This window comes from Ovis aries, chromosome 3 (genome assembly GCF_016772045.2).
Source record: "Ovis aries strain OAR_USU_Benz2616 breed Rambouillet chromosome 3, ARS-UI_Ramb_v3.0, whole genome shotgun sequence".
NCBI classification, from domain to species: domain Eukaryota; kingdom Metazoa; phylum Chordata; class Mammalia; order Artiodactyla; family Bovidae; genus Ovis; species Ovis aries.
Window position 1 is genome coordinate 75,363,328 of NC_056056.1, and position 26,443 is coordinate 75,389,770.

The window sequence follows — 26,443 nt, forward strand, 5'->3', positions numbered from 1 at the left end:
CAGAGAACATTTAAAACTAAGCTAAAAGCATAGGTTAAATAAATTCATTTGTGCCAGCATCCAAAAGGCAAGGGCAATCTTCAGAGACTGGAAATGAGAGAAGCCAGAAAGGACATGTGACAGAGGGTGGGATAGTTGGTGTCTACTAAGCCCAGTGAAAACCCAGCCCGACCTGTTGGTCACTCAGCTGAGTCAGTTATCTCTGTAGACTACTCTCTTAAAAGTGCCCCCTACCATCTGTCCAGGGGCTCACTAACCCACTGCCTGTCTTCTGAGCTGCGCCATGTTTGGTTGTTAATTCCAGCAAGAAAGAGAATCAGTGACTTTGATCCAGAAGTTCTGGTTTTGTATCAAGCAGCCTGGAGGAAGACATTGACACCAAGACTGGAAACAGGTCCCTGACCTTCACTGAGGAACTCTCTTAATGATGTTTCACACTGCAGATTGCATCTGTTTTGGAGAAAGTCAAGCGTGTCACTCTGTTTTGAGAAAAAAAAAAATAGTGACCCACAGGGACAGTCTTACAGCGAATTTAATATAAGCTATTCTAGACATGCATCAAGTTTCAATTTGCAAACCCAACCAAAAAAGGTAAAGGGACAGCGTATCTTGCCAGGCCCTCTACCTCTCCCACCCCACCCCCACCAAAGTCACTGCTGTCACTCAGAAATTCTGCTATTTGTCTGGAAGTGACCGATAAAAAAGAAAAAAAAGGAAAGCGGCCCTGGGCGGGTCACGTGACCCTACCAGCTCCCAACGCAGACCTCTTCTCAAAAGGGCTCAGTGTGGAGCCTCTGAAATCTGGGCAGGATTTTCTCTGCAGAGGCAGAAGCAAGCAGGTGGATGGATAAGTAAACATGGCCTTGTTCCTGGTGGCCTTGCTCGCATTCCTGAGCTTGGGCTCAGGATGCCACCATCGACTCTGTCACTGCTCTAATGGAGTCTTCCTCTGCCAGGACAGCAAGGTGACAGAGATGCCCTCCGACCTCCCCAGGGATGCGGTCGAACTGTAAGTATCTGAGTCAGTGGGAACAACAGCGTGGCTGGTATTTGTGCCTTGCGTGCTATTATTATTTTCACATGAAGCTGATAAGTGTTGGGCTGAAATATTCTGCCCTGAAGGCTTAAGTAAAACAAACTCCCCCAGCCCAACACTCCTGCCCTGTGGTTCTCTAAGGATCTTAGTGAGAGTTTGTCTTGGAATTGTCAGGGAAGGGCAGCATGCAAACCTGAATCTAAAGGTGAAAGGAAAACTTTTTAGTATTTTTGACACATTTGTTCTTGGGTGCTGTACTCTCTTTGGTGGAACTAAGAGAAGGCTAAGGAAAATGTAGAAACTTAGAAGAGCTCGAATTGAAGGCAGAAAGATGGCTTTGATTGACATGGGAGGCACAATGGGTGTTTTTGAGGATACTGAATTCAAGAAGGCAAGAGTCATTGCTGCTCTGGAGGCACCAACAAGGAATTCCCGAACTGAGACTCTGCTTCCTGGAGGAAAAGGAGTCACAAGAGAGGGAAGGGGTGTGAAGAAAGGGAGAAAGAAAAAGAGCAGGTGCAGAAAGAAGGAGATCATCTTTCATACCACTGGGAAAAGGTGATTCCCACATTTAGATTTTTACTAACCTACTCTAAAAGGAAATAGACAGACTTTTACAACTTGACAAGATCTTAGACATTATTCTACTTCCATCTGTTTATTTTGCAGTTGAGAAATCTGGGGTCTGGAGAGTAGAAAATTTCCTAACCTCTCCCGATGAGTAGAGGCAGAGCCAAACTAGAAATCAGGCCTTTTGACTCGCAGATCGCTGTCTTTCCCTTAAAGTCCCATGTCTATTGCTTTAAAGTAAGAGGAAGGCAGGACTGTTTCCTAGTCCAATGACCATCCCTCCCCACCTCCCCACCCCTCCCTCCCATCCGAGAGCTGGCTCGGAGATCATAGATATCCTCAGTCGTTTTATCCCAAGGATTTTAAACAGAAGCTGCTATTCTGGAAGCATCCTTTAATCTTGGTTCCCCAAAGCTATGCATGATCTTATTTTATGGCAGAAGGTGGTCATCTTTTCATTTACCAGTTACCATTACCTATGCTCAAACACGATGGGGCTGCATTTCAGATTTTCACTCAGGGACAAACAGCTACAAGGCTGAGTTGGTTCTGCCTGCTCCTTTTTCCCCTGACATCACAAGTTCTCCATTCCTTCCCAGAGGTAGCAGCAGGGAAGATAGGTGGCCAACGCTGTGTTTTGGCGACACTGCCTTAATGAGACAGTTACTCCTGATTGCAGGGAAGAATGCGCCTATGTCTGCTTTGTTAGGTGATTATAAACACAAGAGAAGACTGATGCACCTGAGCTCCTCTAAGAAGTCAGTCGCTCCTAACCTACTTTTAACAATTACTTAACTTGTTTTCAGCCTCAAGTTCCTAATTTCTAGAAGTTCAATACAATCTGCTTGGTGGGATGGCTGTGAACACCAAAAGATACAGCCCCTCAATGCACACACTCAACACACTCACATTTCTACCTCTCCCAGTCCTTCTCTTTTTCCAGTGTTTCCCCAGGGACCAAGCAGTGTCAACCAGTTACTAAAAGAGACAGCCTTTTACAAGGCTTAATTTTAGATTGAGACCCTCTTTTCAAAACTCCCTGCTAAATTAGGCTGTCTGCTTTCTGGCATTTCTTTACCAGAAGGGAGATTTTTTTTTTCACTCTGTATAGAAAAACAGAGAGCAACCAGATGTGGGCCATAGTCTGTGGAATGCCCACTTCTGATTCAGACCATAGCTGAGAGTAGTTAAACATTTCTGGCTTCAGGCAAACTCCAGGAGATAGTGAAGGATAGGGATGCTTGGAGTGCTGCAGTCCATGGGGTTGCAAACAGTTGGATACTACTGAACAACAACAACAAAGGGTTTAGGTGGCCTGAGACAGCACAGCATCATGGAGAAAGTACTCAACTTGCTGAGCAGGGTCAGGAATAGAGGGAATTCGAAAGTAATATTCACAGGTGGGCCTTTAACTCTTTATCACAAGTCAGGGATGGAAGAGTATGGACTCTAGAATCTAAGAGACCTGTGTTCTAAACCAGACTATGACTGTTTCTAGCTTCAGCCTGTGGGCTTTTGGGTGTGCAATGGAAATTGTAATGTGTACCTTTTTCAGAGTTGCCATGGGCATTAAATGTAGGATTAAAACATTCAGCACAACGCCTCTCAAGTGTGGGGGGGTGGGGATTGTTGTTCATCTGTAAAGTACTAGAGAAAAAAACACCACAGAGGGCATTCAGGGTGATCAAATGAATCAATGGAAATGAGAAGGCTTTGAAAAACTGATGTAAAGATTTTTGTAGCTCTGAGATAGTTTATAGTATCCCACTGATTTAAAAATAATCTCCTTCTCCTCCCAGTGGCTGGAGCACTTCCTCTCTGAATAAGAAATGGTGTTCCTTTGGGCTTTCAGTATTTGCCAAGAACTCAGGGAACAGGTTTCTTCCTGATGATAGGCAAAGGATTTTTTTGATTTCAGACTTACTCTAGAAACTCAGCTTCACATAGAGGCAGTCAATGAATCTAGAAGGGATGCTTTGATCTTATGTTATTCTTCCTGGAGTTAGAATTTCTAAGAATGTGAACACCCATTCAAAACCTGAAATGTTAAGTCTCAGTGATGTTATGGATACAGATTGTTCTCTTTAGCAGGGTCAGATGACCACAATACTAGAAGAAAAGTGTCCACTGATGGGCATTCTTGGCACAGGGAGAACTATATGAGATCATGCTGTAGGCTGCCTGTGTTGACCCCTCTCTTCAAGGCAAGCTCCTGTGTCTCTTTGCCATCTTAATTCTCTTTCTGAGATGTAGAAAGGAATGGATTACAAAACTAGTAAAGCCACTGTTGGTTTCTTCATTTGTTGAATGTTGATAGTTTAATTCACCTCATCATGTAGGTTTCATATTCCCAAAAGCCCACATCTAACTACTTTCATAAACTCCCTTCATACGGCTACAAGCAATAATTCTCTTTTTTATTGCCATTATCTTTGTTTGGAATCTGAACATCTATCTACACACTGGATTAAATAGTTGTCTTAATTTATCTCCTTGCAATCAATCTCTGTCTTTTCCAAACCAGCCCGAACACCATCATTCCATTTTTATCCATAAAGCACCACAGCCACCATGATTCTCCAGTTTAAAATCATTTGGTGGCTCATCTTTCTGACTTTACCTCTCAGCTAGCTCCAACAGAAGCCATCTGCTCCGCAAGCCTGAAAAAGACTTGCTCTCAAGCTCAGCTTGTGTCCCAGGGTGTCACGACTGTTACACATCTTGCTTCTGTAATCTTCAAGCTCTTCTTTGTCTCTTGAAAGCCAAACTGCTTACTATATATAAGCTGGCTCAAAGTTTGCCTCTTTGATAAAACTCTCCTGACCATTCCATCTTCATGTAATCTGAACCCTGGTGCAGTTCATTTTACAATCTTGCTTTGCCCTTAATTTTTCATATGTGTCTTACTTCCTCAACTGCAGTGAACATGTTCTTGGTAGTCACTGTGCCTGGCTCAATGCAATGTAGGTTCTGGGCTCTCATTTACATATAGAATAAATGACACAATAAATAAGGGGGAATTACAGCTGTTTATTTGCTCTGCTCCTCAGTATCAAAGAAAAGATTCTTATAAAAGATAATTATTGCTCCCCCTGTGGTGAACTAGTACAGGATTTGATCGTTCCCTTGCTTTCTTTGCTTTTTCATGTGTTTGTTTTAAAGAAAAAGCCTGTATATCATTCTGGAATCCATTAATTTATTCAGAAAGAGAAACACATAGACTTGAAACAGTCTACTAAGTTACAAGTTGAATATTCTTTTAGGCATGCCACTCAATTCTCTTGATTTAAGTAATAATACCTGTTTCTCTATTTTTAACAAGAATATTGAAAGGATGAGTGAAATTGCCTTAAACAAAATCACTTTAAACTGGGTAAAAGTGTTCAAAGAAATACAGTTTTTGCCAACTGAGGTCAGATTCCAAACCCTGAATGTTAGCTTTCCTGTGTTTCCCATATGTGCTTTGATGATTGTAGTCTGTCCAGATGTCAGAACCAAACACCCCACTGTGCAGACTGCTCTGGGTTCATCTATCTGAAGACTGCCACTGCCTTGTTTAGATATTTCTTTGAAAGAAACAAACATCACAGATTTCATGCTAATGCATACATAATCTTTCCTCTCAAAACCAAATCCTGTACCTTCTTTAGTGAGAAATGATATGTCAACGTCCAACATTTAGAATTTAATCAGGCTGGGGTAAGGAAGGTTTATATTTCCTGCATGAGAATCAGAAAAAAGAGCAGCTATAGAATGCAGTATCTTCAAAGGGAAAAAGTAAAAATTATATTGCAGAGGAAAAAATTCTTTAAAGTAACAGATGAACTCTACTCTGAGAATTGGCTAACAGCTGTAATTTGCAGAGTCATTATCAGCTGTTGAAGAGTAAGGGTTTGACGGCATAGAGCTGCACTTCTTGATGATGATAACATCTCCTTGTTTACCTAAAGGTCAGTGCTGTCCTTCCTTGCCCAAGTCCTCTACCAAACAAGCCTAAGCTTCAGAAGCAGAAAATCTTGGCAGCAAGTGGGAAATTCATTTAATGTTTGATTATCCTTCTCCAAAACCACTAATTGGGTTATCCAGTGGTTTATTGGACTACCTTTTCTTTTTTCTTTTTTTTTTGAGCTGTTAGATTTAAGATCTCCAATTTAGCTTTATTTAGACTAGATGCTAACTTTTATATCCCATAAGGTCACCTAGCAAAGAGAGTAATTATTTTTAATTGCTTAAGATCTGATTATAATGAGATATGGATGTTTCTTCTTAATCTGACCTCTTCCTGAAGTATCTTGAGCGTGTTTTATGTCTCTGACATGAACACACCATAACCTTTTTCTTTCATGAGGACCTGAAAGTCTTCAAGGGATGTGCAAAAAAAAATTTTTTTGAGTAAAGCAACCAAACCTGTGCCATACACTGGAACTCAATTATATTTTTAGTCTCAGGAGTGGCTAGTGTCCACTCTCTTTCATACCCTCTCCCAGACCTTTTTCAGCAAGAGCCAACACACAGCCATCATGGAATCCTGTATCACAAACACTAGAAAATGTACAGCATAAGCCAATTTTTGTATCTCAGTAATGCTAAGACTGATGAAAATCTTTAAGAAATAGGGACCCTAAGAGTTCAGCTATTTCAGTGAAATAGATCAGTTGAGGATATGGGAGAGAAAATTCATCAGTAAATTGGTGAAGGGCAGAAATAAATTAGTGCTGAGATTTCTTTCAATTCTAAAATGCTTTGATTTTTACAAATATCTTCAGGTACCAAACTTCCCCAAACCAATAGGTTTCTTCTAGACCTGCAGAGTCCAACACGTATAATTGTTAATTCCTAAATTTCTGTGATTTCAGTTGTGGGATTTTGAAGAGTGTGGTTCTTAGGCTTAATAGTTCTGCGAATGTCTGTTATTTACAAATGCAATGTGGAAAACCTCCCCATAGATACCTGTCTCTGACTGTTTTCAGTTTGGTGAGGGGTTTTAAACAAAGAATTTTTGAGGGATCCCAGCTCCAATGATGACTTTGTAACTAGATAAACAAAGGCTGACTGGAAATCATCCTAGAATAGAAGGGCATGGAAGAGAAAGGGCCAGAGCCTTGAGCATTAGAATTCAGGAGTGGTTCCAATTTAAAATTGCTTGTCCCTTCAAAGAAAGTCTAGCAAATTTTGTTCAGGAGATAGGATCACATCCCTGGAAGACAGAGGGGCCTTCCCTTGTGCTTTCTCTTCATCTCAGGGTAATAGCTTGTGAATCAGCCCCTTGCACCTTCGGCTTTCTCCCCGCCCAGCCCTCTGCTCTGAGTCCTGGCTTGGTTTAATTCCCTATAGGCACGAATGTCCAGATTCAGGACAAAAGTTCAAAGTCTTAAGTTTGACATTAAGCTCCTCCATATTTTATCCTCAAATTAACTCTCCTGTCTTCCCCTCATATCTTCCATCCTCTCAACACTTTTTCTGTGGACTATTTCCTAATTCCCAGCTCTCAAACATACCTTATATTCCCCTACCTAAATAATATTATTTTCTCCAACCTGAAATGAATTCTTCTACTTTAATATATTCAGCTTTGGAGACCAAGCAAAAAGGCTCATTTTTCATGAGGTTTCTTTCAACATCAAATATTTATTGATTATATTTGTGCAGAGCACTACGCTGGGCACCCGGGAGAAGAGGATCAAAAGGGGAGGCACGGGGCTGCTCTCATGGAGTTGCTAAAAGAGAAGAGAGTCCAACAGTAACAACAATCATGCTTTTCCTCAATTTTACCCACAACAACAAAAATCCCCTTGGAACCCAGAATGGTCATTGTCTAAACTACCCATTTGACAATTAATTGCAAGTTGCCTTGTGCAATCTGAAATCACAGACTGTGGGAGCTGGAAGAAACAGATGCTGAGTGAAAGCCAATGAGGAGATGCCTGCCTTTTTACATTTAACAAGCATCTGGCTGTCCTGTCTAACTTTGCTCTTTTGACCAGCTAGGGTGGATTTAAGGAGCTGTGCAGGGCCACTTCCAGAACACACTTTTTTTTGTAAAAGGTCAGAAGATCCTTGCTTTATTTTACAAGGAAAACACAGGCCTCAAGTAAAATAGAATGATAAATGAACACCAGCAAATTCATGATAAGGCTTAACCAGCAGATGTTTAAATATTTAAGTTTGACTAGGATTCCCTGGTAGCTCAGCTGGCAAAGAATCTGACTGCAATGCAGGAGACCACGGTTTGATTCCTGGGTCAGGAAAATTCCCCTAGAGAAGCCATAGGCTACCCCCTCCAGTATTCTTGGGCTTCCCTGGTGGTTCAGATGGTAAAGAGTCTCCCTGCAGTGAGGGAGACCTAGGTTCAATCCCTGGATCGGGAAGATCCCCTAGAGAAGGAAATCGCAACCCACTCCAGTACTCTTGCCTGGAAAATCCTGTGGATGGAGAAGCCTGGCAGGCTACAGTCCATGAGGCAGCAGAGTCAGACATGACTGAGCAACTTTCACTTTCAGAAATTTTCACATTGGGCAAATACAAGGGTCTGGATGCTTTGAGCTGGGCTGGAGGAGAATGGTACAGAAGATGGAAAACAGCATCAAAAGTGGAAGCTTAGGCTGCATTGTTTTCTTTCCTAAACTCATAATTTTTCCCCCAAAACTCCTTGTGTTCCTGAATATTACTAAGTAGACACTGGGAGAGAATAGGTAAAAGGAGCTTACATGTCAATGGACTGTGTATGACAGCTTCCCTTCAAAGCAGCTGAATGTCATCTATGAAATCTGGTAACCACACCGAGTTCACAAAGACCAGATGTCTCTTCTGAAAGTGACACACCTTAAAAATGTCTACTTTGGCATACATGGGACACAAACAAGGAATTCTTGAATGTTCTTAAATTTCTGAGCAATTTCTCTTCCTTCTAAATTCCAGACTACTTTGTATGGCTGTGTTTAGAATAAGAAAATGAATTGAAAACAAAAGAATGATCACTAGCCATCATCAGATCACAGCAAATATAGAGAGTCAGACTTAAACCCTTGCCACTGCCATATGCCCACCAAGGCTAATTTCTGCTCAGGGCAGGAAGGAATGAATCCTTCATCTAACTGGTGTTTGTTTTATGGGTAAGTAGTGTAGACATTTGAGTTGGACTGTGAAGAAGGCTGAGCGCCGAGGAATTGATGCGTTTGAACTGTAGCGTTGGAGAAGACTCTTGAGGGTCTCTTGGACTGCAAGGAGATCCAACCAGTCCATTCTGAAGGAGATCAACCCTGGGATTTCTTTGGAAGGAATGATGCTAAAGCTGAAGCTCCAGTACTTTGGACACCTCATGTGAAGAGTTGACTCATTGGAAAAGACCCTGATGCTGGGAGAGATTGGGGGCAGGAGGAGAAGGGGACGACCCAGGATGAGATGGCTGGATGGCATCATGGACTCAATGGACGGGAGTCTGAGTGAAATCCGGGAGATGGTGATGGACAGGGAGGCCTGGCGTGCTGCGATTCGTGCGGTTGCAAAGAGTCAGACACAACTGAGTGACTGAACTGAACTGAACTGAGTATAGACATTCTGTAAGTAACTATACTGGGTTGGGAGGAGCAGCAGAAAATACTAGAAACACTCTTTTAATTTAGAAAACAAACTGGAAAGGCAACGAAAAGCAAACATGAGATTTACGGTGACCAGCAAAGAGGTCATCTGGAAGCCTGCACACAGTAGCAAAATTGCTTATCAGGTCCCTGGCTGTGAAAATCTGCTGAGTTCCTTCAATAAGAACATGGAGTCTTAGAATGGCATCTGATTCCCCCAAACAAATATTAGAGATGAGAGGAAAGAGAACAAAGAGTTATGACAACCAGATAGGAAAATTACAAAGTAGCTCTGAAAGCAGAGCTATAGGGTAAGAAGAAGCAAAACCACCACCACAGCAGTATAAATAAAGGAAGGGGCTGGGCCACTGAACTGGGGGATCACTGTGCCGATCTTGCCTCTTGGACTGGGCGAAACCCCTGGAGAAAATTCTTCCAAGCCCCTACCTGGAGGGTGAAGCCCTACCTGCCAGCACTCTGGTGGCTAGAGAAGAGGACCGGAGGTCTCAGCAACCAGCACCCGTAAGTGGTCCCTGGTGTCTCCAGTTCAGACGTTGTCTGCTCCCTTTAAAGAATAAACCCGGGGTTCCCCTGGTGGGCCAGTGGTTAAGAATCTGCCTGCCAATGCAGGGGACACAGGTTCCATCCCTAGTCGGAAGATCCCACATGCCGCTAAGCAACTACTCTGTGCCACAACTACCAGATCCGCACTCTAGAGCCCACAAGCCATGACTACTGAAACCCACACACCTAGAGCCGTAGTTCCGCAATAAATGAGAAGCCTGTGCACGGCGGCTAGAGAAAGCCTGTGTGCAGCACAAAGGCCCAGTACAGCCAAACAAACAAATAAGCCTGGTGTTTTTGCTCAGCTATGCGGGAACACTGGCCTGACTGCTCCAGGTGGGTAGTATGGCTGCTTTTTAAACAACTTTTCTACCAGCCCTCTTTATTTTGGCCATCTCAATCCTCTTCACCCTCCAGTCCTGCTTCTGGGAACACCAGTGCCTCCAGTTCCTGAGTGTTTTGGGGGATCACGTGGCATAAATCTCACTGGCTTGGAATTTCATTTTAGAGTCTTCCAAGTCAGGACTTCTCCAACTTTAAATATGCAAGCCAATCAGAGGAATGTACTGGGAAAATGCAGATTCCGACTCAGTAAGTTTGGGGAGGAGTCTGAGCTTCCACATTTCCAATTGCCTCCAAGAGATGCTGGTTGTAGTAGCACCAGATCCACATTCCTCCATGGTCTTTACAAAATCTCGTTGCTCTTGTTCCTCTGCCTTACGGCTTTAAAAGAAAGAAAACAAGTCCCCTTCTTGTCTTCTCAGTGGTGTTTCAAGAGGAAACCAATAGTTAGTCAGTTGTTTGTTTATTCTGCCTTCTCTTCTCTGGAATCCCCATTCATTATTCAATCCACTCAGTGCCCACTGTTGCATTAAAAATTATCTTGTCACAGGTACTGATAAACTCTATTTTTGGTATGTTTTACTTAGTAGTCATATTATTCTTCAAATAAAAACCCGAATTTTAGATGACCACAGGTAACCATCCTCCTGCTTGAAACACTTTCCCCCCTTGACCGCCAGCTTCTGCGACATCACACTAGTTTTCCTCTTACATCTCACACCAGACCTTGACCTCTGTTACCAAGTCTCTAAGTGATGAAGTGCCCCAGGCTCCTCCAGACCCTCTTCCTCATGAATTTGTATTCTCTCTACAGTGATCTCATCAGCCCCATGGCTTTAAATACTAGCTATATTCAAAATTCATGTGTCATCTCTGACCTCTTCATTGAGCCCCAGACAAGAAATACCCAGCTGAAACCTTGACATCTCACTGAATCTCTTGCCAGCACCTCAAAACCAGCAAGCAGAAAATAGTCCACTTAATCGCCCTCCCCTTAACCTCTCAGAATCTTCTCTCCCAGGCTTCATCATCTGCGTTAATGCCCAGATCACCAACTTCTTGCCGTAAATCTAATCCAAGTGCTGGGGATTAGCCCCCAAAATACAGCTCAAACATCTTCACTTCTCACCTTCCTTACCACCACCTCAGCTCAAACCACCATCTTCTCTCACCTGGGCTAGTACAATAGCCCCAGCGTTTCTGCCCCCTAGTTCCACTTAAATCCATTCCCACACAGCAGCTAGAAAAGCTTTGAAAGAGAAGATGGCATACAATTACTCAGAATTTCACTCAGAATAAACATTTTTCAATCCACGTTTCCTGACTATCTATTATAACAGGCACCGCTCTAGGTGTCAGAGGTCCAGCAGTGAGCAAAACAAACCCAGTCTCTTCCCTTGAGGTGCTTACATGCCTTGTCATGGCTACAAGATACTCTGTGATCTGACCCTGCCAGCCTTCCCACGGGCATAGTGCACGCCATGTATCGCTTGCCCATCGCCACTGTGCTCTGGACCTTTTTCTGCTCTCCAAACACACCAGACTCGTACCTACCTGAAAACTTTCCCTTGCTTTTCTTTCCCTCTAGAATGTTTTTCTCTCTCCGCTTCAGTCTCTCCCCAAATGCCAACCCCTTGGAGAGGGCGTCCTTGACCGCCCCACTATAGTAGCACCCCAACTACTGCAGTAGATAATCTCTTTCCTCCATAAATTCACTGTAATGTGAATGTTTTTATCCATTTGTCGCCCCTCGACTAGAAATCAGAACTAATGCTTCATGGTAACAAGGATTCTCATGTGAAGAATAGCTCCTAGTACACAGCAGATGCTCAATACCTTCACGGATTAAATGAATAAATGAAAGGCCCCTTCGACAAATGAGAACTACAAGGAGAGACTGAATGTAACAGATACCTATTAATTCTACTCTATCATCATGCTGCGTGCCTCTTATACTATCTCACCCAATAGCACTGTAGCTATTACTGTTCCCATTTTAGGAAATAAGATAAATGGAATCAATCAATGCTGAATGTCAGAACTGAAATTGAAATTCCTGATATACCTGATTAGACAATGTCCGATCTTTGTATTAACCATGAAAAAAGAGAGAGAGAAGACCCCCTAGTCCTCTGAACTCAATCCCTAAAGAAAAACAATCCAAACGGAGTACATACAATGCTGGAGTCATCTATAATACCCAGCGTATGTAATATCTTGCCACTTAAAAACAGAAAAACTCTCTGAGGGCTAGGATTGAACCCCTGGCCTGCACTCAGCAGGGTTGGTTCCTCAGTAGCTAATCAATAAGGAGGGCAGAGACAGAAAATGAATGTGTGGGATCACGAAAACATAGGAGGAGGACTGAAAAGTAGATGTCACTGGGCATTTTCAGTGATAAGCTGCAACATAATCAGAAGTTGGGTAATAAGGTCGTAAACACTGGACCGTCAGGGAAATCCAAAATCAGAGATTTTTTGCTAGATGAATTTAAGAGAGCATATACTTCCTCCTTCCCCTTACTTGTTTTAGGTATGAGAAATGAAGCTCAGTAAAATGGTTTGTCTTAGTCCTCAATTTCCAAGCTTCTTTGTCAGGCTTAGTGATAAAACATTCCTCTCTACTCCTACAGAGAACAGATAACCGCCCAGCACATTCACTTCTTTTCCCTCACATTCAAGGAAGTATAAACATCAGAATTCCACCATGATTTTCTTTTTACCTTTGCTTGCTTTTCCAAAACAGCTTTCTGGAGACATAACACACAGTATACAATCTACTCAAAGTTTGCATTTCAATGGTATTTCGTATATTCACAGATATGTTCAACCATCTTCATAATCAATTTTAAAACATTTTTATCACCCAACTCTTTAACTGTCACTCCTCTGCCTACCTTTGCTACACCCAGACCTAAGAAACCACTAATCTACCGTCTTTACAGATTTTTCTAAACTTTCATATAAATGGAATTATATAAGATCTTTGTGACTAACTTCTTTCATTTCACATATTTTCAAAGGTTTATTCAATGTATCAAAAATCTTATCATAGTCAAAAAATATTTCTTTGTATAGGTAAACCACATTTTGTTTACCCAGTCATCTGTTGATGGACATTGGATTATTCACTTTTTGACTATTAATTATGTTTGCTTTAAACATTTATGTGTAAGGTTTCGTGTGGACATGTTATCCCAGTACCACCTCTGGTCTCCATTGTTTCTGACAAGACGTGAGTTGTTAACCTTATTGAGGGGTCTTTGTAAGTAATGAGTCATTTTTCTCTTGCTTTCAAGATTTTCTCCTTGTCTTTGATTTTCAGTGTTCTTACTACAATGTGTCTGTTTATGGGTCTCTTTGTGAATATTCTACTCTAATAATATTGAGCTTACTAGATGCTTTCAGTAAATCTAGAAGATTTTCAGCCGTTATTTTTTCAAATAATTTTTTACTCTTTTATCTTTCCACTCCCCACCGCCTCCCCTCCCCCGGGAACATTTCAGACAATCTATTGTAGCATTCTGGGTACTGGTTTCACTTCCATGACTTACGAGCGTTATTGGTTAGTTTGCTGTTTAGTGGCTACTAGCTAATTTTGTTGAAAGCCTTTGATGTTGATTCTCAGGAAGGCACAACTTTGAAGATGCCCATGGTCACCCTGGGAAGACAAGGTATTAGCAGGGCTGTCATCTATTCTTTCCCTGACCACACCCAGATATTAAACTTTACTACTTGCAGTCAGACTATGCTACTGTTTTCAAAAATTCCCTGGGGCATAAATTCCTTTATAAACTAATTCAATCAAATTGTGGCTCCTTCAAATAAATCATTGATGGAATTAATGTTTTGATATTCATTCTGACATATTCATTCTGACCCCAGGGCGCTCCTTCCAGCTGTTTCATTTCCCCTGGTTCTCCCCTGCAGACTAATTGTCCTACATTATATGTCTATTAGATCCATGAATATCCCAACTGCCTTTACCCTAGCTTTACTGTTCTTGAGAGAGCTCTCAGGCTTAAACTTCTCCACCCTCTGTTGCAAATAAAGTCAGTTCTTTGGGAAGAAAATACCAGATATGTGTTTCACAGTCTGCTTTTCACTTTATGCAAAATCGCAGCCAGGGCTCTGGAGCCAGGAGTGGATTCAAAGGTCAACTTCTGAGACCCTCATTCCAGGAGTTAAACACTTGAAGGAAGTCAGGGCAGCAACCAATCAAGCTTGACTTGGAACCACCACCTCATGAGCCCTAGCAAGAGATTTGGATTCCTAGCATTCCCAGGAGGCCTTTCCAAGACAGCCTCTGATGCACAAGTGTGCCTTGGTATGAAGGAAGGAGCCCCACTTCCCAACCACACCTGCCTAGCATTCAGCCTCAGCAACAGGCCACTGGAGGCAAAGTAAGAAAAGCTGAAGTCCTGCTTCTCCTGGAAGAAAGCCCTCCACCTCGAAGCTGGGAGGAGCGGTACCCCGTGTTCTTGACTGTAGCACTCTGAAGTACCAGCATCTCCTCTTCTCCGAAGTGGGAGGGGCAAGGGAGGCAGTACTTTTGATTTAAGTAACACACTCTTGCCTTTTTTTAACTGGATTTTCACAGATATTCTTGAATAGATGTCTTTATTTAATTTGTTACAAAATTTCTTCTGTTTTCTGTTTTTTTTTTTCTGGCCATGAGGCATGTAGAATCTTAGCTCCCTGACCAGTCCCTAATAGATATGTATGTATATATATGTATGTATTAGGGACTTCCCCAGTGGTTAAGACTTTGCCATCCAATGCAAGGGGTGTGGCTTCCATCCCTGGCCAGGGAGCTAAGATCCTATATATACATATATTTTGCTGCGCTGGGTCTTGTGGCATGAGGGAAATCTAGTTTGTGGCATGCAAACTTCTGATTGTGACATGTGGGATCTAGTTCCCTGACTAGAGACTGTATTGGGAGCACAGAGACTTAGCCACTGGACCACCAGGAAAGTCCCGCCCCTCTACGTTCTTGATCAAGCAATGCAAAGCGGGAGCAGGTTGTGGCCAAAAGCAGAAAAGCAGTGAGGTACCCAGGATTATCGTCTCTGAAGTTCTCAGTGTGCCCTTGAACAAAGGAGAATAGTTGGGCATGCCAGGAGGAAATGGATGTTTTCACCCTGAAGTTTTTCATCCCATTTTTAACTTTAATGTCTTTCATGTGCATTATTAGCTTTAAATAATTTAGTACACCTGTCCTAAAGTTGGTCTGGTGAATAGTAATGGTTCTATCATCCACCAAATAAGGCCACTAATTGTTCTTCTTGACAGCCATAAGAGTTTCTTAAACATTGTGATATGGTGAGCAAAACAGGTAGAAATGGAATTACAACTGAAAGGATGCTTTCCAGAGTTGCTTTGGTTTGTTAGATCAAAAGAGAAAAACAGATTTTTTTTTTTCTCCTGAGCAGGCTAGAGACAAAATGACTTTCTCCCTGTGTATTGACAGTCCTGACCATTTGACAAAAGTAATTTCAGCAACAAGAAGCATGCAGTTGTATCAAATGGCAAACAAGCCAAAAGTATATCAAAATCCTGAGTTCAGCATCTTACCTGAAAACAAATCATTGAGACCCTAAACAAAGCAGTACATCACCCACGACCTGCTGCTCCTGGCATCACATCTTTATTGAACACTTACTGTGCGTACAGCCATTTGCTGGGATATGAGAGTCAACCCTGCAGCCCTGACAGATAGACTCTCTTCATAGATCTGAAGGAAGTAGACACACACACACACACACACACACACACAGAAAAAGTGAGCAAGGCTTTTCAACTGATCATGTGATAACATGATAAGGACAGGAAACACAAGACAAAATGTAACTACTGTAGAAATTCCTTGAAGGGAGAGGTACCTGTGCTTGAAATAAACAAATAAGGCCACTTCCTTGAAGAGGTCAGGCATGCACTGGACATCAAGAAAAGATTTAAATATGCAACAGTGAGGGAAGATTCTTAGTAGGTAGAAAGAACATCTGCAGAGCTAATCCAACAGCAGTAAATCAAAGAAAAAGCTTTTTCTCCTGAAGGATATAGTATTGTTTCTGAATTATCAATTTCCTTTTTCAAAAATGCGCCAAGCACAGCACTTGGGTGAGAGTAGGGGAAACTGGAGCATTTCCATTCCAAATCTCCAAATTCAAAAATCTAGTAGGGGGAGAAAAGAAGTTCTGTTTTAATAGATAGTGGAGATTTGGGTAGAAAGAGCCAAGGCATGGTTCAGAGAAACTTAGCGAAGTGTACTCAATGGTTTTAAAAATCTGGGTTCGATCCCTGGGTCGATCCTTGGGAAGGAAGATCCCCTGGAGAAGGAAATGGCAACCCAGTATTCTTGCCTGGAGAATCCCATGGATGGAAGAGCCTGGTAGGCTACAGTCCACGGGGCCGCAAAGAGTCAGACATGACTGAGCGACTTCACCTTATTTTGCAGTAAAGAAATACAAATTACTTAAGTCATTAGAAGTCTTTCCAAATAGAATCAGTTTTTATTCAATTGTTTCAGTTGGCTGGAGTAGGGACAAGCTGAGGTCACAGGGGATCTTTGGATCTAAAACTATGTTTCTAAAATTAATAATTCCTTCAGAGAAACTTAAACATTGGACTCTTTCACACAGTAAGCAAATAGACCCCAATTAGGTCTAGATAACTTTTCCTAGAATGGACAGAGGAGCCTGGAGGGCTACAGTCCTTGGGGTTGCAAAGAGTCAGACACTACTAAGTGATTAAAACCAACAACAACCTGAAATTAGCTGTTTTGTTTGTTGATCCCCAGCCCACTTTGCTTTTCAAAACAGAAGGGGGGGGGGGGGAATAAATTACTGAGCATAAAACAAATATCAAGAAAATCTTCCAAATAGTCCGCCTCCCCATCTCTTGTATTTTTCTTTTTTTTTCTATTTTCATAACATTTTATATAACTCATAAAAAACAATGCTTGTATAAAAATTCACACAAAATTGCTAGAGAGCATACAATTTCCAAAACTGTCCTGGGTTTTTATTACATTCAGTTTTCTTATTGTATTTTTCTAACTCTGCCTTGAAGGCGAGCAGTCAAGATCAGCTGACTTGACCAACAGGTAGCCCAACTCCTTTTGTTTTCACATCACTCTGTTAAGCTGTCTCCCTTCCAGTAATCATTATGGTGTAAGCGACACTCCAGGGGAAATCAACTCCTTTTGACTAAATAGAAAAGCTTGGTCTACCTCCCTCAAATCATAATTGGGGCTTTGTTTATTTTGCTGTTGTCTGAACCCTGCAACAGCCACATCTTGCTTCCACCAAAGTTGAATAGCTTGTCTACTGCAGCCTCCAGGGAAGATTTGCCAGCCCTTAGGAACCGCCTGCCTTGAGGAGGGAATAATTAGAACCACTTAGATATTAGAATTGCATTTCCTAGCGACTGACTCCATGTTGCTTCCCCTCAAGATTGTTTAAAGGAAAACTCCTTTAAACCCCTAGGGAATAGAGTCTGTCTCATTTTCTTTCCACTTAGAAAGATGTGAAGCTACTGAAGCCTTTATATTTGTAAGATTCTCAAAACCAGGGATTCCCTTGCCTCATTTCTAGCTGTCTTAGGTCTGGAAAGTATCAAGCATGTCTTAGACCTCAAGAGATATTTCTGAATAAATGAAATGAATGACTTTCGCTAAGTTAAACTGATGAGTTAAATTGAATTGGATTGGACTAGATTGAAATGAATTGGGCTTCTCTGCACTGACAGAGTAGCTATCAAGAAAGCAGAAGGAAGGTCAGTGTATACCATTCACTAGCTGCTCAAGGCCAGCTATTTGGAATAATCAGGGAGTCTGAGCCCTCCTGGCTGCTGAGGATCAGAGGTTAAATGATATTCCAAGGACAGATAGCAAAAATGAGAGCAAAGACTCCAGACATAATAACAATAAAAACAAATAACTAGGCTTATGTGTATGTAGGATGTCAGGCATGGCTCTCAGTGTCTCACTATATCATAATCTTTTTTAGTCCTCATAGCAACGCTTTGGGGCAGGCTCTACTGTTATCCACACTTTCAGATAAAGCAACTAGGCATTAAGCAATTAAGTCATTTGCCCAAGTGGCACATCCAGGATAGGGACTCAGGAAGAAAGGCCCCAAGACACTGCTGTTAACCATTTCAAGACATCATGGACAGGGGAGAAAAAGAGTTTATAACACAGCTTAAATAAAGGTTTTAAGAAAGGAAAATGACAGCAGTGTAAGGCAAAGAAGAAACAAAACAAGAAGAAAAAAAAAAAAGAAAGAAAGAAAGAATTATTCCCCTCTTAAAGACTTGCAATTATAAACCAGTTCTAATCTCCTAAACTTAAACATTTTAAGACATACAGATTTCACATTACTGAACTTCCTGAAGTTTGACCCTGGTAGGATCTACCCAATCACATTGTACAGAGCCTTGTGGGTATGTCAGGGTTCTAATACCCAGGAATGTCATAAAATAAAGGTTTTTTAAAAATAATACATCATCTCTCATGTTTATATTTACCTATCCTTTACAATCAAAAACATAGACTCATAATGTGTTAAACATTCAAATAACATTTGTCTTGGAACATGGCAGCCCTAGTCAGTGCTGGACACCATATTCATTCTCCCAGAATGACCAGGAGTCCTGACCTGGAGGTGTCTCCCTGCCCTGCCTGCACCCAAAGGCCTATCTGCTGATGGATCTTCTGCTCCCATCAGCAAGGCATGACTGAGCGCCTCCACTGAACCCTGTACATAGGTATCTAAACAAATAGGTGTTTAAATCATCCTGTCGAAGCAGAACCACACACTTGATTCTAACTACTGACTATTCTAGTTCTGAAGATCTGAGTTCTTCAAAGCGTGAGCCTTTCCTTCCATGAGTTTGCCCAAACCTCCCCTTAGCTACTCACCCTTTTTCTGCCACCTTGACAGAAGCTGACAATCTTTCTCTCTCATGAGTTTAGGAAGCAGGGAGAAGACGTGGATGCCTCCCTGTGGGGCAGGCCTACAGGCCATCCCTGAAACCCTTGCATTCCACCTCTTGAGAGGTGTATTACAGGGCAAGGAGGCCAAACAGTCACGGGATGATCCCAGGATCAACACTGAGGAGAATCTGGGTCTAGTCCCAAGAGCACCTCATTATTCAACCTAGGAAATCATCTAAAATGTCAGGGCCTCAGTTTACTCTCTTATAAAGTCACAGAGCTGAACACGAGGATTCCTGAAGTCACTTCCCTCCCCACTAAACAGAAGGAAAACTTGATCCTGAGAATGAACTCTGACTTAAGCCAATCAACTTTTTAACAGTCAAGCCAGCTTCATAACACGGTCCCCGTTCCTCCCAGCCTACACATGCAGAGACCCTGACAGTTTTGTCATATGTGATGCTAGGAATAGCACCTGTGCAGTCAAAGTCCTGCATTTTTTGCCAGCCTATTTCTTCAGGTCTGTCATGACTAAATGGCAGCAGGAAAAAGCTAAAGGACCGGGTATCTTTTTATTGACAACTTGCCCTGTAGACCCTGCCCTGGGAGGAGGAGGATAGACAACGACTCAACAGAGTCCATCAGTCATCTGCGGTTTCCCAGGCTTTAGGCCTGTTAGCAACTGACATTTCATCCACATCATTATAGCGAGTGGCACAACCAGGGAGTTAGGGCCATTTCTGTGTGTGTTTGCGTGTGTTCATGCCTGGCTTTCCATTTTTAAGTCCAATATTTAAAATCAAGAGCCCTGCAGATTTGAGGCAGTGGATAGCCTTAAAACTCAAGTAGTTGAATGTTATTTACTAAGGAAAACAGAAAGCAAAACTGGTGAGCAACAATTCATTCATTCATTCAAAAATACTTACTGATTGCCTCCCATGCACCGGATAATGTTCTATATGCTAGAGATAAACAGCAGAGAACAAAACAGATTACAAGAAGAGATGATAGGCTCTTAAGGAGCTTATATTCTACAATAGATGACTAATAATGACCATGGAAAATAAGATATATAATATGTTAGATGTTGATGTATGATACTAAGAAAAAAAAAAAAGGAAAGGGATCTAGAAGATCAGAAGCAGTGTGTACACAGGCCAGGAAACCCTGTGGAGAAGCAGTCAATCGAGTAAAGGACTGAAGATGGTGAAGGACTGAGTCACATGGACATCTGGGGGAAGACTGTGCCAGAAGAGGCCAAGTAACAGGCCATGAGACAGGGACATATCCGCATGTAAAAGGAAAAGTACAGTCAGCATGGCTGAGTGGATGACTGCAGAGGGCATAGATAAAGTCAGAGGGCCACAGAGACATTTGCATGTAAGGAATTGGCATGTAAACCCTTGTAGGGACATGGGATTCTGTTTAGGGTGAGATAGCAAGCCAGGGGAGGGAGTGATCTGATTTAAGCTTTAACAGAATTAATGTTAAGAATACACTGAAGGATGTCAAGACAGAAGCTGAAAGACAGGTTGAGAGGCTATTACAATAATTTATTTGAGAGGTGACGAGGATTCACATGAAAGGGTGAACAGTGGAGACGATGAGAAGCAGTCAGATTCTGGGCACACTTAGGAGGTACAGACAATAAAGACTGCTGACAAATTAAATACGGGGTGTGAAGGAAAACAGTGTCACAGACGGCTACAGGTTATAAACCTGAACAGCTGGAAAAAATGGAAACGTCTTTTCAGACTAGGGAAAGAAACAGAAACTGGGCTGAAGGCTGGGGTGGTGAAGGGGTGGAGGGGAGGCACAGTAAAGATTATGAGAGAGACATAACCCTAACGAAAATTGCATTCTTGTTTTCTGATGCTGCCCAGGTCAAACTCACGCCTGTCCACTGCTCCTAGAATGTTACACTAGAAACTTACACTTAAAAAGAAAATTCTTCTGAATAACTACATTGTACCTCAGGATTAGCTTTTTTAAAATGCCTCCTAAGGAAATGGCAGTCCCCTCCAGTATTCTTCCTTGGGACACTCTATGGACAGAGGAGCCTGGCAGGCTACAGTCCATGGGGTTGCAGGTCAGACATGACTTAGCAACTAAACAACAATAAAATAGCTGAACAAGTTCCCTCTGGGTACAGACATAAACCCAATACCCTCTTTTTTAGTGATGATGTAGGGAGGACCCTCACTCCCATGCAGAAAGCTGCAGCATCTGCTCATTCTATCATCAATACCCTTCCCTTTGTCTGGCCCCTTGCCAAAGTCCCAGTGTTTCTATCCAATCCCCCCTCTCCATCTCTGACCCCTGCCCCAGAAAGCAAGTCTGGGTGGAGCTCCCAGACATCTGAACTTTGCTTGGAGGGCATGAGCCCTTTCCAAAGAGACTTTACAGACATAATATAGAAGATAGAGTTTATATGACTCAAGTAAGTAGGTCACTTAAATTTCTCATGTCTTGAATGTTTCTATCTCAAATAAAAACGTGGATAAAAGGAGGAAAGAAGGGAGGAAGGGAGAGATGAGGGGAGGGAGACACTGGGGGAAATAAGGAGAAAGAAACACTACAGTTCTTAGAGCAAAAGCAGATAGACCCCAGAGTAGCTACTAAATCCTCCATTTTATTTATTAAGTGACAGTTTTATGGTAAAATTATAATATATAGGCAGTGTATGAAGTTATTTCAGATGACAGATTTAATTCTTTTCCTTACAAGTAAAAGCTGCAATTACCACATTAGAACTTCCATGCAGAATATCTAATACATATACAGCTTCAGTCTCAGGCCTTGAGAAGCTGTGAATGAAAGTTACCACACCGTTGGAGTCTGTGGATATCAGTATATTGTCCTTTCCCTTCCACCATTCCATCTTTCCAGTTTATGAATACCTACTCCTTTTCTTGCAAAGATTCCAGAAAATGTTCTTGTACCATCCCCGTTTGACACACAGGGGAGATTTTCTGGACTCTGCAATTTCCTCTGGACCACCAACTTTGTCTACCTCCTTCATGTTATAAATATCAAAGATGAGATTCCAGAGGTGTGAAGCAGCCTTCACAAAGACTCAGAGCCAGAACCTGGCAAAACCAAGAATGGAACCCGAGATTTTGGACCTTGATCCTCAGCAGATGTGAGATCTCTTCTCCAGGAGGGACTTTGAAAGTGAGCCAGAAGATCCTCAATTTAATTGAACAGGCAACAGAAAGCTGTTGTAGGCCTGGGGGCAGGAGTGTGAAGTCATGCTTTCGAACCCTTGGTTTGAAAGTAAATGTTCAAGACAAATTGGGCAAGAGAGAAAGAAACTGGTGAAATGGAGACAAGCAAAGGCCATTTTAGCTATTCAGTCATGAGATGAACAAGACTCTGGACCAGAATATTACTAGAAATGGATAAGAAAGGGTGGATGAAAGAGAATTTTCCAAGGAAGAAGCATCAGACTTTGGAGTAATGAAGGTTGAGAGCAAGAGAGACAAGCCCGACTGTCGTAACCGTGGAAGCCAGCTCACTGTTGCACAAGCTTGCAGTCACTCTGCGCCCCATCCTGAGAGGAAGCCAGGCCCATCCCCGATCCTGCATTAGGAGGATGACAGTTCTGTCAGCAGCGTCAGAAAGGCACCAGCTTATTCCTGGGTCAGCCAAGAACATGCCCATGTGGGTCTGTCAGTCTGTTTCTAGCTCTTTCTTTCCATCGTGAAGGTACAAAGGAAAATGCTCAGAGCGTGCTTTAGGCAAAGCATATTTTATACCAAAGCTGAGAAAGGGAAAAGTTCACCTCTCATGCCATCAATGCCAGGGTTTTGAAAGCACCAAGAAATGGATGAAAGAAAACAAGCTGCGGCGAGCGTGCTGATGCTTTAGTTAGGAGCAATCTGAAGGGGCATGCATGTCGCCTGGCTGAGCAGGCACCAGGGAGGGAAATACAAAAGGAGATTTGATTGAAGTGCTCTGGATGACAATTTTCTCAAATAAATAAATAAATAACTGGATAAGCATCCCGTTCAAGAGAAAGCGGGCTCCTTTTTTGTCCTGAACATACACACACATCATGAAACAGTGAGGCTGAGAAGAGATGTTATCTTGTGGACATTTGTCTTAAGGGGAAAAAAAGACATTTGTTATCAAAAATGAAACACTTGGGTATTTTGATGTGGTGGTCCTCAGTCTTCCTGTGATGGACTGTGATGTTGGAGTTTAGATTGCTATGCATGTCGCTCTGCCCTGAACTGCATTTTTCATATGCACTGAGGCTCTCAGAATGACAACTTGAAGACAAAGGAAGTTAGAAAAGAGGCTACCACTGATGCCCAGGACTCCAGTCATTTGTGTGCAAAAGCTCTCACTGAATATCTAGAATAGAGGAGAAACCACCCCCAAAGATTAGCCCCTTCCTGTACTGCTCTCAACCAGAGTGATGAGCAGGGCTACAGGTTTTTAGACATCAAAATAACCCAGATTTCTGTTCCCAATGGTTCTTTTAATTCATAACTATAGCTAACTTTTACAAAGTACTTGACAGTTTACAAAAGCACTTTGACAGGCATTTCCTCATTTGATTCTCACAACGTGCAAGCAGTTTAGTCCATTTAGGCTGCTGTAACTAAATACCATAGATTCAGTGACTTACAAACAGCAGAGATTTATGTCTCACAGTGTTGGAGGCTAGAAAGCTCAAGATCAAGGTGTTGGCAGATTCAGTATCTGATGGGAACCTACTTTTTGGTTCACAGCACCTTCTTGCTACATCCTCATGTAGCAGGAGTGAGGGGTTTTCTGGGGCCTCTTTTATAAGGGCATTGATCCCATTCATGAGGGCTCCAGCCTCATAACCTAATCATCTTACAAAGGCCCCAACCTCCTAACACCATCACTTTGGGTGTTCGAATTTTAGCATGCCGATTTAGGGGGTCACAAACATTCAGATCATAGCAGTAACTTAGAGGTTATTATTTTGTACTGGTGAGGAAATGGGGGGTCAGAGAGGTATACTGATTTGCTCAAAAGTACACAATTTAAAGGGGCTTCCCAGGTGGCTGCTGCGCTGTGCTTAGTCACTCAGTTGTGTCCAACTCTTTGTGACCTCATGGACTGTGGCCTGTCAGGATCCTCTGTCCATGGAGATCCTCCAGGCAAGAATAATGAAGTGAGTTGCCATGCCCTCCTCCAGGGGATCTTCACAACCCAGGGATCAAATCCAGGTCTCCCACATTGCAGGCAGATTATTTACCATGTGAGTTACCAGGTAAGCTCTGGTGGCGCTAATGGTAAAGAACCCACCTGCCACCGCAGGAGACATGAGAGACGCAGGTTTAATCACTGGGTCTGGGAAGATTCTCCCGGAGGAGGGCACAGCAGCCCGCCTAGGGAATCCGATGAACAGAGGAGCCCTGCAGGCTATATAGTCCGTAGTGTTGCAAAGAGTCGGACATGACTGAAGCAACTTAGCACACATAGCATATACACTTAAAAACAAAAACGGAATCTCAATTCAAGGTTGTTGTGAAGGCCAAAAGTATTTATATGAGTTACTCAGTCCAGCGTTTGTCACAGTTGCCACTCAGTAAATAGTACCACCCATATACCACAACACACAAGAACTTCACCGAAGCAGCTTGTTAAATATTTTAGCAATTCTTTCATCAAAGGATGGACATGCAAACAAAGAATAATTTGGTTCACTATTATTTTCTGTCTAGAAGTCTCAAAAAAATTTCTAATTCCTGCTTATTTATTAAGCAAAGAAGAAAAGCTCAAACTCACCAATGTCTTCCTGGAACATTACAATGCATTTTACTCTCATATTCTAGTTTTCAGTTAATGTATACTGAATATAACGGTGTAGAACTTAAAAGGAGAACACACAGTGGAAAAGAAACCAAGATTTACCCAGCATCTATTATATAGGTTAGCAAGAGTGATTAAGCTTACAAAACAACCTTACAAGACAGCTGTCCTCTTGGTACAGAAAAGAACAAGGCCTAGGAAGCTTGTAAAATTTGTCCATGGTGTGACTAGTGCATCACTGAGCCAGAATTTGACCTCAGAAAGTGTGTCTGCCTCATAGTATTTCAACTATAGCACAGACTCCTTGATTCTAGAAATTGCTAGAATTCTATTGAGTGCTACTTGTAAGTAAAGTGAAATGAAGTGTTAGTTACTCACATGTGTCCAATTCTTTGTGACCCCATGAACTGTAGCCCCTTAACCCCACCAAATTCCCTAGCTCTTTCAAGGACCTAATGTTACAGAATCTGTATATTTCAAAGTGTGGCATTCCCTGCTTTCTTATACTGAAATGTCTGCAAAAGGCCACTTTGTCCAAGGACAGAAACCAGAATTCTTTAGTATTATTTTTAGGGGCCCACAGTGCATTTCCTCCCAGTGTTGATTCACAATGGATTCCACTATCATCCTGACCTAGAAGATGGAATTTCATACCTCGAGCACAGCACTGTAAGGGACTCCTTCTTCCCTGAACCTCTGTATGTGTTGCTGCAGCTGGGTGCTGTGATCACGTACTCCCATTTAACCCTCACAGTAGCCCTATGATGTAGAAAGTGTTAGCCCCAGTTTGCAGATGGGGAAACTGAGGCTTAGAGTGGTTACCCAACATGCTGCCTCACATAGCTCCCAGTGTGATAGGGGTCACAAACCCCGAGGCTGGGCTCTTTGCTGACTTTTTACTTATGTCCACTTATTTTATGTTGAACATTGTCTCTTAAGATCATAACAGCTGCAAAGAGAGAGTGTTTAAGGGCCATGTGTGCTACCTGGGATTTCAGTGACGATCTGCTATAAAAGTCTGCATAACATTTGCACGAGGATCGGGAAGAAATTCAGTGCCATCAGGTTTGGTCAAATAAAACAAACCAACCCAGTGATTTTAAATGTGTCAATGCAAAAAGTGAGGAAACTGTGCTGGTGTGAGTTAGGTTAGAAACGATGGGTGAGAAAAGGAAATTAAGGAAACAATTTAGGTTTCTAGCATGAAACTTACCAGAAAAAAGAAGGTGACAGAAGTGATAAAAACAAACAAAAACCCCAAATCAGAGAACGCTTCTCATCTGAATGGTTGGCCAAACTACCACATTATTTGCCTATGGAACAATTATTTAATATATTTAACCTAAATTTCCTCAAATTCCACCAGCATAGTAGAAACAAATCATATTGTAGTACTAACGGTAAATTATAAAGTATCTTATTTCTTGCCCCAAATCCCTCACTTCCTTTATAAAGTCAGCTTTCACTTCACCTGCAAAGGGTCCCTGAGTTACATTGGCAATTTCTGGGGACGGATCACCAGACACAGTCCTCTGGTTCCAACCAACTTGCCCATGTCTACTTCCTATGAAGCCACTCCATAAGACGCCTCTCCAGTCCCACTGATGCCACCATGAGAGAC

At 42.2% G+C, this 26,443-nt stretch overlaps 1 protein-coding gene across 5 annotated transcripts in view; it reads left to right on the forward strand.

Annotated features, from left to right (window-relative positions):
- Nucleotides 1–737: 737 nt before the first annotated feature.
- The window catches only part of FSHR (follicle stimulating hormone receptor), a 193,656-nt gene continuing 167,950 nt past the window's right edge, over nt 738–26,443 (forward strand). For 4 of the 5 annotated variants that reach the window (XM_027965759.2, XM_042245220.2, XM_042245219.2 and 1 more), the window contains exon 1: nt 783–1,009. In XM_027965759.2, the coding sequence (XP_027821560.1) occupies nt 858–1,009 (152 nt within the window). In that variant the 5' untranslated portion in view covers nt 783–857. 5 annotated transcript variants of the gene reach the window in all.